The sequence below is a fragment of the Anolis carolinensis genome, chromosome 2, assembly GCF_035594765.1.
Source record: "Anolis carolinensis isolate JA03-04 chromosome 2, rAnoCar3.1.pri, whole genome shotgun sequence".
Taxonomy (NCBI): Eukaryota; Metazoa; Chordata; class Lepidosauria; order Squamata; family Dactyloidae; genus Anolis; species Anolis carolinensis.
In genome coordinates, this window is record NC_085842.1 from 243081315 (window position 1) to 243095578 (window position 14264).

Below are 14264 nucleotides of genomic sequence, written 5' to 3' on the forward strand. Positions count from 1 at the left end.
AGAATTGACTATGGGAAACTGGAGAATAAAAAGGCACAGAACCAAATGTAGTATGGTCACAGAAACAATATGATTTGTGTCAATAGTTATTTTACTTTATAAAATACCTCTGCATATATATTTAGTCACATCCTGCTATTAAAGGGGAGGAGAGGGGATTGAGCTCTTAAGATCCTGACTATATAAAGGTTAAATATCAGGAAACAGAACAGACGATTATGCAGTCACTGAGTGTTTTTAGTTATTTTAGGTATTCAAGCACTGATACTACTCATCACTGCAGTGTTGTCTACAGTATTAAGACTGGAATCTCTTTCCCAGTCTTTTCATTCCACAGAGATGCAAGTAAACAGTTTTGCTAGAGCCTGTTCTGTGCTTTTGAGGACTTCACCAACTGAGACAAAGAAAAAAGTCTGTTCCAACATACCTGTTTCAGCAGCTCGGTCTATGCACTGTTTCGGCACATCTAGGTTTCGCAGTTCCTCCGTGCTTGCATATTTCATAACATTGTTGATGGATGACAGAGTGCTGATGATCTGAGAATTAAGAGAGCCAATTTGTGAGTGAGGTTCTCCAAACGCATCTGCTAGCTCAGCATAGTTCTCTGCAAGTAGCATCTGCTGCTCTTGAACAAGCTTTTGAACTCGTTCAATGTAGTGATCCAAACCAGTCTTCATCTCAGGCAGAGGAAGCGGGCAATCCAGCACAAAGTTCTCTGACTCATACACAGACTCGTCCCCAACACCGATGCTTCTAGTGCTGGATGGTGCCACGGACACTGGAGGAGGACCACAGGCAATGTTTCTCATTTTGAGGCCAACTAGGTAGTTCTCATTGATATTGATTTGCCCCACTCCACAGTCTTTGGTCTTTGTGAGGGAAGATCTGTCAAAACTAGAAGTGGTCGACAGCAGAGTTCCCACACCAATTGAACGGGTTTTAGCAGCTGCATTCACATCCTTGACTCTGCCGTCTCCAACAGCCACAGTCCTCATCTCCACAATCACAGTGTTTGTCTGTTTATCGTAAGTGCTCAGAAAAGTGTTGGTGCTGGAATCTGTAACAGTAGCTACTTCTGTGTTGGTCAGTTGGTCAGTCTTTTCTAATACTGTATTGGTTCCCTGGGTAGCTGTACAAGGCACTGCCATTACTCCAGAATCCGATTTGCAAGAAGTCTCTGTGTTTGTGCTGCATGAGATGGTTTCATTTACTGGAAAACACGCTCCACAACCTATTGACCGCACTTCTTTGATTTTCAGTTCAGTTTTACACAGGCTTAGTCTGTCTACAGACTCTTCTGTATTGACCCCAGTTTCGCAGATGCTAATTTCTGTGCCCACACACTGGTTGCATGTCTCAACAGAGCTGCCAATGCACTGGTCACGCATGTCTTCTCTATCCTTCACAATCCACCAATTCATGGGCATATCTGGACCCACAGCTGAATTTGTTAACATAGGCTTACACAATACTCCAACATTAGACATTTGGAGAGAACTCCCCACAGAGGAATCAACAATATCTACACGGTCTCCCACCATTTGGTCTCTTGTTTGTACTACTGCTTCCACTGCTCTGCTGAAGAGGAGGGGCTGAGCCATCAGTGCCTTGTCCAATTTTTTCCTGGACCCAGCTGCCTGCAGCTCATGTTTTAATTTGGTCATCTCTCTATCGTGAGTGGTTTCCCTCAGCTGAACCTCCAGCCGGTAAATTTTGTCTTTAAGGGCTTCAATGGTCTGGTGCTGGAGGTCTATTTCTCTCTCAGCTTCTGTAGAGAGACCAAGCATCCCTTCTGTCACCCCAGCAACAAAATCTTTAGTCACAAGTTCTGTTCCTACTGCTATATCCCTAAAGGCTCTCAAAGCCCTGTTGTACACAACAATGTTGTCCATACTTTCATCTGTACCTACAGCAACTGACCTGTTTTCTTTCATAACACTTGCTCGGTTCACTCGCATGCTTGCTGGATTATCATAACTACTGTCCTGTATTTTCTTCTCCAAAGCTTGCATTTCAGCAGTCAACTGCCTAAATTCTTCTATCCTCTCTGAGCTCTGTTCTATACTCCCTGCATCATCCTCACAGTCTATATAGAGTTCCCCACCTCCTCTTGCTGGGGAAAGATTCTTCCAGTGTTCTGCATTTCCTGCACTATAAGATCTTTTTCTGAAATGGCCGGTGTCATTCTGGTTAACTATTCTTTGGTTTTTGAGCTTTGCCATTATCTGTCTTTTCTCTTCCTGCAATACTGAAATCTTTACCTGGAGCACAGGGATAGTTTTGACTTGCTCTTCAAGTTCTTTGAGGCGTTTGAGGGCAATGGCCATTTGTTCCCTAATGTGCTGCAGATGGACTGGGCTCACATTAGTCACAGGCGTTGATATACCTGAACTCAATGGGCTGTGCCGGATGGAACTACCCAAAGAAGATGCTAGGTGGAGACTGTAATCTCCATTGCCCTGATACCCATTCTGAAACGGATGGGATACTTGGTTAGGTCCACTGGATCCTACAAAGGAAGGAAGTGAGCCTGTTGAGCCCATGGCTCCAAAACTGGAAAGCCTTGGCCTCCGAGTGTCTCCTGGACTTGCTTGCATTGCCATCTTTTCCTGCTCCAGTCTTCTTCGAGTCTCCATTAGTGTTTTTGTAACATGAAGGTTGTGCCTAGGCAACTGCGGTGAGGGAGGAAATAGTTGTTTGCTTTCAGGAATAGTTAGAAAACTTGGAGAGGCCTCAAAGGACAAGGATGGCCTTGTGGAGAAAGAGGTAGCGGCTGCTGCTGGACTCCGTGCTGCACAGAAAGAAGATGAATGTTTGTTGTCATCGCTGTTGGAAGAAGAAAGGGATTCATTTGATGTCCATCCACTGTATTGGCTAGGGGTGGTGTTTTTCACAGTTGCAAAAGGTGGTATCACTTTCCTCTTTTTCTGTATGTTCAGCTTTTTTATAGTATTCCCCTTCTGTATATCCTCCACATATTTGAGGAAATCCAAGTCAAGCTGGTAACCATACGGCGTTTCCACAAAATAGGGATCTTTCTGATCTCTCTCATCTTCCCCGTTCAAAGCATTTTCATCTTTTTCTGAAAGAGAGAACACAAGAGTAATGTTTAAAAGTGATGCACATAATAATAATAATAATAATAATAATAATAATAATAATAATAATAATAATAATATTACTTTACTTTTATATCCTGCCCCATCTCCCCGAAGGGACTCGGGGCGGCTCACAACAGGGACAAGCCCAACAACGATGAAATTACAGGCAAACTACTTGGCCAAAAGAATCAAGATCCCATACTTTGGAGAGTCTACATTTCACTTGATTCAACTCTTAAAATGCACACACTTTTCATTTTGACATTATGTTGTCTGAATTTAAAACTAATGAGTAGGTATATATATTTCTGGTAGGTTTTGCATAAAGTAATTCTTCATTTTAAAGAAACACTCCTGACAATTACCATTTCACAATGCTTTAAAGAAATCCCACTTTTCTAGCACATCACCACAACGTATTTTAACGTATTGTCCTGCTATGAAAGGCAAGTTGATCCTGAGTTCAGTGAAGTATCATAAAGAAACTCAATACAACACAGAGGATTTCTAAGGGTTACAAAAATGTTTCTCTCACCACTAATCAATGAGAAAAAACTGTCAACAGAGGTGTTAAATGCAAAGCTCTTCAGATCTGAAAGGCAAAGACATCTAAAAGAACAGCAGCTCTCTGCTCAGGAGCACATTCATTTGTGATTGTTCATGTAGCTTATTTTATATCCTTACACTGTGCAGAGTTGACATGCAAAGAACTATGCAGGCAGACCCATTTCAGTACACTCTAAAATATCTCTGCTGAAAGAGAAACTACCGTCTCAGATGTCAGGACAGTACAGCTTCCTGCAGACACAGGAGACGAGTGGTACACCAAAGCAAGCTAAATAAAACTGCTACATATACACAGAGTTTCTCAAGGCAGAATATTTATACCTAGACTTGTTCTATAACCTGGCTACCATCCTGCAGGATATTATAAGGATTTTGAGAGAAAAGCCTTATGATTTCATTCTCATTAACACGTTTCCCTGTTTTTATGTCCACAGATGCAATTCTGTTATAAGTCTATCAGGCCTTGAGCTGTGTCCTTCATCACAGCTTGATATATCATGCAGCTTCTTTGCCTGTAGAAATGCCTGCCTCTAATTCCTACTCATTTTCCATCCTGTAAAAAGGAAAATGTGACCAAAAAGTGTTAGTACAACTATAGCAAAACAGATTACCAAATTTCATATGATGATTTCACAGTTTTTATAAAGAACTAACAGAGGGAAGCACAAAATGATTTTCTTTTTCCACTCCTTTTCAGTATGTACTTCCAACTTAACAGAGAAGCTTTTCAAAAGGTTCATAAGCTACCCTTTCTATTGACACTTCTAAAAAATAGGCAGTACTTTTTCAGTTTGTCTTTAGGGCCCATCTACACTGCCATATAAAATCCAGATCATCTGCTTTCAACTTCTATATAACCCAGTTGAAAGCAGATAATCTGGATTTGATATGGCATTATAAATGCTATGATAGCTAGCATTCAGACTACTTAGAGAGCTGGATGCATAACCATATATCAAGCTGTTTAATAATCTGTGGTCAATATACCACTTCCACTTGATACCATTGACTTAAAATTATTATCTGTGTCAATAAGCCCTCCAAAAAGAAGGGAGGGGATAATATCACAAACATGAAACACATCTCCAGTGTGTGCAAGGAAAAGTCTGCACTAATAGACAATGTTCTATGTACAAATCATCCTGGATTTCCATAAACATATACAGGTGGCACAAGAATATATATTCTACACACCATTCCAAGTCTGTTATGTACTGAAAAGAACCAGTGTGCAGCAGCTCATTAAACACAAATTCATAGTACAGTAGAGTCTCGCTTATCCAACATAAACAGGCCGGCAGAACATTGGATAAGCAAAAATGTTGGATAATAAGGAGGGATTAAGGAAAATCCTATTAAACAACTTACAAATTACATTACGATTTTACAAATTAAGACCAAAACATTATGTTTTACAACAAATTGACAGAAAAAGCAGTTCAATACAAAGCAATGCTATATAGCAATTACTTTATTTACAAATTTAGCACCAAAACATTGCAATGTATTAAAAACATTGACTACTAAAAGGCAGACTGCACTGATAATCCAGAACATTGGATAAGAGAAGGTTAGATAAGCGAGACTCTACTGTACATTTTCCTGAACTAGAAGATTTTGATTTACTGTTTCTGGGGAAAATTCAAGGACTAAACTGGAAATAAATACATTAAAAACAGCAAGACTATCTGATTTCCAGAAACAGACAATCACATCAGGTGTCACTCCCTCTTAGAAGTAAGCTCATATGGTAAGTGATGATAGAAACAAACCAAAATTCAGTACCAAGACACATGAGAAATATGCCAAGTAACACAACAACACCAACACCACCACCAACAACAATAATTCTTGGTGTCATGATTTTTAGACCTGTTCCAGGGGTTATTTGGGATGCTGATTCAGAAAATTGCACTGGATGGACTGCATCAGCTCTAGTTGCTTAGATATGGTTTTATCATGGTTTTCTATGGGCAAGAAGATAGCAACTGGTATATGGCATATGTTCTGTATCTCTAAAACTAGTGCTCATAGGGGGAAACTGGTGCCATTTTTCAGCAGGTCAAACATTCCCAGAAATAAGTGTAACATTTGAGGAACCAAAAAGTGTGTTGGCATCAAAGAGTGGGGCAAGGTTTGCAAAATTAGCAAAAACTTTTAGAAAACCTCTTCTCAAATCATATCCCAAATATTAATTTACCATGCTGAAATCAAGTGGATTGAGTATTGGGCAGGAAAAAAACAGAAGTTTACAGGGGATGATGGAATAAACTGTCATGGGGGAGTACATGGCTGACTGGTGCATTACAAAGTAGGCGCATTACTGTTAGAAAGTAAGGATACAATGTCAAAGACAGAACGCCACAAGATAAAAGATAACAGAGTTTATTGAAGTTACAGAACCAAAAATGCCCGTAAAAGACAAGGGCTAGGCAAACACTGGCCTTAAAAGTAAAAAGAGACAAGAAAAACGTTCAAAAGATAAACCGAATTAAACCGGAGTTTAATTCGGACTAAATCAAAACAGCTTGCTTCAGCCTGGGATTAAACAAACAGAAGCTGGTGAACAAAAAGTTCAAAAGAATGCAACTAATTGGCAGCAGATGCTTCTCTGCTGCCAAAAACTATGTTTGAGTAACTTAGAGGTTACTCCTCCACACAGCAGGCAAATTCCCAATACAAACACAGCAGACGAGGGTTGAAGCAGTCAGCGTAGTCCCAGTCCGTTCCGAAGGTCGTAAGGCAGATGCAGACGTTTGTAGTTCACCAGTTCCAACGACAGACACAGGTAGGAGAATCCGAGGCCGTAGTCAGTTCAGTCCGTAAATCCAGAGTAGCAGATGGCGTCCGTCAAGAAGACGACGGAAGGTCAAAGCTATTAAGATTAAGCAGAGGTTGCACAACAAAACCCCACACAATTCCTCCCGCCGTCTGAGCCCAATGTCCAGGATAACTTACGTAGTCAGCAAACGAATCACACCCGTCTTCAGGAAAACTTCCCACACAGATCCCAAGCGTTCGTCCAGATTACCTTGCCCAACGCAATTTGCTATTGCTCCCAAACCCCATTTTATGCCAGTTACAAGTCCTCATCGCTATCAGCTGTTCTCCTTAGCCCGGGCGTTTCCTCATCACTTTCCTCATCAGAACTGGAACACCTCTGACTACGCCCCACAGCATCCCCAGCTGTGGATCCCGTCCCATCCCTCCAGCTTGTCCACGGGTCTAATCCTGAAGGTCCCCAATCGCCTTCCATAGTATCATTGCCACTGACACCCAAATCCTCCCTTACCCGAGTCCATTCCATATCATCTTCTTCCGAGCTAACCACCTCTTCCTCCATTCTCTCAGTAAACCCCTCAAAAGAATCTTCGTCAGATGGTTCTGCAAAGATATCTCGCAGCCGCTTCCTTTCTCGCTCCTCGAGAGTATCTGACTCTCGAGGAGTCTTACGTCCACGTCTCCCAGTAGTAGAGCCATGAGGCTCAACCATAACACACAATGTAATATTATTTGAAAATGTGCTTCACATACCATACAAATAGCCTTGTGTCAGCCCACAGTAACTCCAGCTAAGATCAAGGAATGTTGTCTAAAGTCCTATACTTTATTTTATTCATTATGAAAAGTAAAACAAATGTAATGGAACTCCAACAAGACATCAATAAATAATTAGGATTACAGAGGAAGCTATATCTCAGAAAGAGATCGTGCCACGATTACAACACCACCAACAACAGAGCCTTCACTATCAGAATTGCTATGAAATAATAATGAAAAGGGTTTAAAACCTTGAATTATGGTATGTTAACCTTTTGGGCATAATGTTTGCTTTGATCAAAGAGAGGAAAGGCAGCTCTGTTTCTTAAAATATGTAATAAAAATATTGCTGGAAAGGAAGATTGCAGGAAAGCCAAACCTGCTTGTGAATCAGCCCAGCTAAGCTAATAGATTCACTTCCATTTTAGGAAGTGTCAGATAGAATTGCCAGCTACCCATTAGGTTACCAGTCCAGCCAGTAAAACTGCGTTTTGGCAAGTAATCAAATCTTCTACTATGCACCCCACACACCCATAACCTCTTCCTGAGTTGACTAGTTTCCTGCAGCAGGCTCTTCCCCCCACATAAGGCTTTCTCCAGGTTTGGTGAGGCTTGAGAAACAAGGTCAGCAATTGCCTTCTACTCTATCAGCACTTGTCTAAAGAGGTGTGCCATCACAAGCAGTGAGAAGGAATGGGTGTCAATTATGATGACAAGAGTATTTAAAAAATACACCATATTGACCTTCCACCTCAGTCATCCAAATCACACACCCTTTCCTTGGGTGGCAGAGAAAGTGGTTGGAATACCAGCCATTTGCTCAGCCATAAGAGCCCTGGTAGATCAAGACTCAAGAAGAACCCTGGTACATCAAGACCAAAGGTATTTCTAGTCCAATCTTGTGTTCGTACAGTGTCTAATCAGTATCGTAGATGAATCCTGGAAGCAGGACATGAATGTAACTACATACTCCATCTAGTGTTGCCCAGAAATGACACACAGATGGCTCCAGCCTCCAGAAATGTATCTTCTACAAGATGTGGCAGTCATCACCACATCTTGTAGAAGCTGCGTGAAACAGTAATTTCAGCCCTCCACATTTGCTGGGATTAGGGACACTGTACCCTCATGAAAGTGATGAAAGAATTTCCTACTTTTTAACTGAGATAACTCTTCCCTAGGAATGTCTACATCAGGGGTCCCCAAACTAAGGCCCGGGGGCCGGATGCGGCCCATCGAAGCCATTTATCCGGCCCGCACAGCACAAGGGCAGAAGGGGGTTGGGCTAAATGGCCCAAGGGGTCTCTTCTTCTCTTACAACCATTGTTGTTGTTGTTGTTGTTGTTGTTGTTGTTGTTGTTATTATTATTAAAATTAAGGCTGGGTGGCCATCTGTCAGGGGTGCTTTACTTGTGCTTTTGGTGCACAAAGGCAGAAGGGGGCTGGACTCAGTGGCCCAAGGGCTTTCTTCCAACCCTCTTTATTATTATTATTATTATTATTATTATTATTATTATTATTATTATTATTAACATTGAGGCTGGGAGGCCATCTGTCAGGGGTGCTTTACTTGTGCTTTTGGTGCACAAAGGCAGAAGGGGGCTGGACTCAGTGGCCCAAGGGCTTTCTTCCAACCCTCTTTATTATTATTATTATTATTATTATTATTATTATTATTATTATTATTATTAACATTGAGGCTGGGAGGCCATCTGTCAGGGGTGCTTTACTTGTGCTTTTGGTGCACAAAGGCAGAAGGGGGCTGGACTCAGTGGCCCAAGGGGTCTCTTCCAACCCTCTTTGTTGTTGTTGTTGTTGTTGTTGTTGTTGTTGTTGTTATTATTAACATCAATGCTGTATTTGTTCCCGTTTTGTTTGTTTTTTTTTACTTCAAAATGAGGCATGTGCAGAGTGCATAGGAATTTGTTCATAGTTTTTTTTAGTTTTTTTTTTAACTCTAGTCTGGCCCTCCAACGGTCTGAGGGACCGTGGACTGGCCCCCTGTTTAAAAAGTTTGGGGACCCCTGGTCTACATCTTCCAGTATGACCCTATGGTTGAGTTCAGCTGGAAGCTGACCACAAAATCACACTGGAGGACTAGATTCCTAAAGAGATGTTTTCTCTAGAAATACTTAGATTTTCAGCATGACTGGAGGAAGTTAATCATACAATCACACTGGAGAAACTAGAAATTCCTAGATAAAACATTTTAAATTAAATCCACGAAGAATCAAATCCGTAAAAGCCAAATTTGGAGGGGCAACTGTACTGTACTTCTCTTTTATATGTTGTTAAGCTTCTTCAACTCCACATTCTCTATCTAGCCATACACTATGTAAAATTGTATATATCTTTGTCATATCCCTTCTTATTTCTTTCTAAACTAAGCAGACTCAAACACTATCTTATGGGAGTTGTTCCAGTTCTATAATACTATTTTCCTGTAGCAGTTTTTCCCCTGAATCAGACAATCTCCTTTTTTAAAAATCCATTTTATTCTCAAGGGTACCCTACTGATGTTGTTAACTGTTATGAAGCATCAACCACAAACACATCATTTAGACAGAAAAAACAAGCAAACTTTTTTCAACAATTTTAAAACACCTTTGCAAGCACTGCATTTTGGAATGCATGAGATATGATTTTGAAATTTTGTTTTGAACAGAAAAAAAAATCACCTATTTTAACACTTTCCAAGCACTGGTTTTAACATGTAAGAGTTGCATTCCAACCTAAGAAACTTTTCCATACTCTGCTTCTAATATGTTCTCCCGTTAACCAGTGCCCCTCACAGGCCACACTGTTTCTCTTTTACAAATATTTTGGGGAGATGACGATGACAGACCAACAGGACAAAGTATGTCTATTCAGAAGCAAACACCACTGAATGTAAAACCAGCCTTATCACAGCAAGTATGGTTATAGCTAAATCATGGAAGGGAGAAAGAGAAGTACTCAAGAGTGATTGGAGAAAAATAATAATAGATTATATACAAATGGCCAATCTGTCTAATGGTCTCAGGGGTTAAAAAAAATGACTATTAAGGAATGTATATGGGTAGGTATTCAATGGAACTATTTAAGGAACTTATATGGGAAGGTATTGTAGTATATAGGTAGGTATCATAGTGAGCAGGGATAGAAGTCCAAGTGGTGGGTTCACTGGTATGGGGATGGAGGGACTATATTGTCTACTGTGTTTGTTATGGTCTCTGAATGTTGTGTGCTTTATTTGTAAATGTATATCACTGTTTTCCCTCTTTTTTACATTAATAAATTAAAATAAATTTTAAAAAATTAAAAACTTTAAAATTATGAGAATCTGAAATGTTCCAGTCATGGTTTGATTCAATGGGGCGGAGGAGACAGGTGAATCAAAGGAGAAGGAGGGAGGGAAGAAAGGTGGAGAAAAATTATTAATGTAGGTAGGAGAAAGACAGGTAGAAGGCACTGAATGAATTGTAGAAGGATGGGGAAAGAGGGAGAAGAGAAAAACAACCTTTAGACTTTTGGAGGGCAAATAAAGATGATAAAAGAAAGGGAGCAGAACAAGAAAACGTTAGAGAAGACAAATCTAACTACAGTAGAGTCTCACTTATCCAAGATAAACGGGCCGGCAGAACATTGGATAAGTGAAAATCTTGGATAATGAGGAGGGATTAAGAAAAAAAGCCTATTAAACATAAAATTACATTATGATTTTACAAATTAAGCACCAAAACATCATGTTTTACAAGAAATTGACAGAAAAAAGCAGTTCAATACACAGTGAAGTTATGTAGTAATTACTGTATTTATGAATTTAGCACCAAAACATTGCAACATTTACTACAAAAACAATGACTACTAAAAGGCAGATTGCCTTGGATAATACAGAACCTTGGATAAGTGAGACTCTACTGTGTGTGAAGCTTGGATAAGTGAGTACTGTATGTGATAAGGAGAAGAAGAAAGGAAGAGAGAAGTGAAGGAGAAGATATTTAGCCAAGATGTTGGGGGTTTTTTGGATGGGGAATAAGAGAACACGAGGGGAATCTATAGGGTGAATGTGGGCAAGAATTGCTAGGGCAGAGTGCGAAGAGGATGAGAAAGAGCTTGGGAAAAGACAAGCAGAAGATTTCAGCTAGATTTTTTTAGGGGGAGGAGAGAAGAGGAAACAGAACGGGGAAACTATAAAGAAAGAGAGAAGAGATTCAAGTGCCTATGCAGCACTGAAGAGGAACACATTTGTACAAAGTTGTTAGTGTACTGTATGTGTATGTGTGTATTTTGTGTGTGTCAGGAGCGACTTGAGAAACTGCAAGTTGCTTCTGCTGTGAGAGAATTGGCTGACTGCAAGGATGTTGCCCAGGGGATGCCTGGATGTATGATGTTTTGCCATCCTGTAGGAGCCTTCTCTCATGTCCCTGCATAGGGAACTCACCCCACTCCCCAGATTCAATCTGCTGACCTTTCGGTCAGCAGTTCAGGCAGCACAAGGGTTTGGTCCATTACACCAGCAATGTGTGTGCTAATAATGGTACAGCCCATGTGTACATCACACAAAGGAAGGTGCAGCTTCAACCAATTAGGATGAGGAGGTGGAAATAAAACGGGAAAGATAAATACAGATTAAGTATCCCTTATTTGAAATTCTTGGGATCAGAAGTTTCTGAAGTGCTTGGGAACACAAGTCTGCACTTCTCTTTGTAGGCTGCTTCTTTCCCTGGTGCAATCAGTATTTTCAGAAATTTTGTGAGGGGAAAAGAAAAAGGAAAGGATGTGCCTTAGAGAGTTTATAGCAGCTGCCCCAAAGTGGCTCCAGAGCATGAGGAGCCAGCAGCATACATCAAAACAATGCTTTTCTTTCCAAGGCAGCATTCTTGCCCTCATATTACCGTCCTGAAGTCTGGGAATCCTAGACAATATGTTAAGTGATCTATTTACCACAACTTCAAGATCCCTTTCTTAGTCAATCACTGCACTCTCCTACTGATGACATCAGTTTATATGTGGTTAGGATTTTTGCCTAGTATATATTGGTGTACATTTGCTTACAATTAATATTTTTATTCCATCCTAGCAGTCTAAAGAGATCCTTTTGGAAGTTTTTACAATCTGTTTTTCTTCTAAACACAAGAAATAATTTAGTGTTATCAGCAAATCTGACCACATCAATATTCAATCCTGACAAGAGATAATTTATGAACAAATTAAAATGTATCTGTCCCAATACAATTCCCAGAGGGACTCTATTACTCACATCCGTCCATTGTGAAAACACAACATTTATTCATACTCTATGCTTCCTATTCCTTAAGCAGTTTTCTGTCCCTGGGAGAACCTCTTATTGCTGATTATTAAAAATCCTCATCTTTCTAAGAAACAACACAACCTGAATTTAGGCCCACTCCTATCCTATGAAGAACGCTTCTTAAGCTTTGTTTACCTATGGACACCCAATTTTTGGATCAGCTCCAAAGCTATGCCATGGTTTTATATCAAAAATCTTGCATTTGATATAATGGATACACCAAAGTCAGGATTTCTAGTGAACACCCCCAAAATCTAAGATTGTCAGATTCTCTCCAAACACCAGCTTGATGTATTCATTGCTCAGTTTGGGGGCACTGGAAAACATATGGGGTTTATACAGTAACATGACTGCAAAACTTCACAATATATTGGAGTGGATCTCAAATTCTAGACCTCATAGACCATAATCAGATTGCACATAATCTTAACCCCCTATATTCACCTTCACCTCATCATATTGGTGAGATTTCCTAACTCAAAATAGCAGGTAGTTTCAAGTTACGTGATAGCATGTGTGTCTATACAGTAGGAAATCTACCAAATCCAACCTTCAAAACTGGATTTTTGAGTATTAAGATACATACACTAAAATTGCTGTTGGGGGGGGGGGGGTTGTAAAGAAGAGACACAAGAAGCAGTAATGCATTCATTGCTTTCCTAATCATTTTCCTTCTTATTAAGGTTAAATCCACAATTTGAGACATTTGTTCTAGAAGGTTTTTAATTAACTGAGACACATCTATGGCTTCCAAACCAGTTTTTTCAAGAAGATAATTCAGATAAGCACTACTTAAATTAAATATGTTTATGGAAGAGATCAAAGCATTTCGAGCCTATCATGCACTAGCAAACCAGCCAATGCAACACCTATATGCAAGTGTGATCACTCATATATTTCTACAAGATAATATATCAATGTTTCCTGTTGTAAAATAATTAAGACTGACAATTGCAAAATAAATAAATAAATAAATATGCTCCTCTAGGCCATTGGTTCCCCCCATTTCTGAAAAATAGGACATCAGGTTTAAAAATAAGCACAAATGAAATTTCAACAGTACCTTCTGACTATGTAATAGTGCTGTTTAGAAAGAAAATCTTCAGCGATATTGTTAAGTTTTCCATTTTTTATACTTGCTTTCCAAGGTTTCTTTAGGAAGTAAACAGATAGGCTTGAAACTTCTCTGACTGCTTCCCCTGAACTTGATGAATGCTACTTTTGTGAAACGACTGCCAGGTTTTGGTTCGCTGTTTGTTGTGCTGTGCTTAAACACTTAAAAAGGGAATAAAAAAATTCCTGCTCTTGCAGACTTTTTATTTTTAGCCTTTGCCATATTAGGATGAACTGTACTCTGTGTGTGTGTCTATACGTGCATTTTGCAAGGGTGCAAGCAAGCCTTCTATAAAATCAAAACATTCAAGCACTTAAAATATGATCATATCTTTGCAACTTTTTAGAATCAATCCTCGGCAGTTGTACTGCTTGTAAAATGAATAGGACACTACCAGGGAAAAGATGCTGACTCTTTTAACTCTTTTAACTCTTTTAGGGCTGCTTCTGTTCCTTTAATACTTCAATTAAAGAACTTCATTAACTGAGCAATCCATGGAAAAAAGTGCTAGACATTGCCAGTCAACAATCACATGACTAAGTTTAAAATTAGAGGTCCTGAAAGGTTAATTTTTCCTGTCTGGAGATGCCTTACATTACATTCCTGCAAGATGGACCTCTGTATCTGGGCAACTGCAGATATTCATTCC

The 14264-nt window shown here is 39.8% G+C and overlaps 1 protein-coding gene across 3 annotated transcripts in view; it reads right to left on the reverse strand.

The window, feature by feature from the left end:
* Nucleotides 1-14264, reverse strand: part of kank1 (KN motif and ankyrin repeat domains 1) — a 122288-nt gene that overhangs the window by 16995 nt on the left and 91029 nt on the right. For all 3 annotated transcript variants that reach the window (XM_062971963.1, XM_008103320.3, XM_016991033.2), the window contains one exon: nucleotides 428-3082. In XM_062971963.1, coding sequence (XP_062828033.1) covers nucleotides 428-3082 — 2655 coding nt within the window. Of the gene's footprint in view, nucleotides 1-427; nucleotides 3083-14264 lie in introns of those variants that run through there.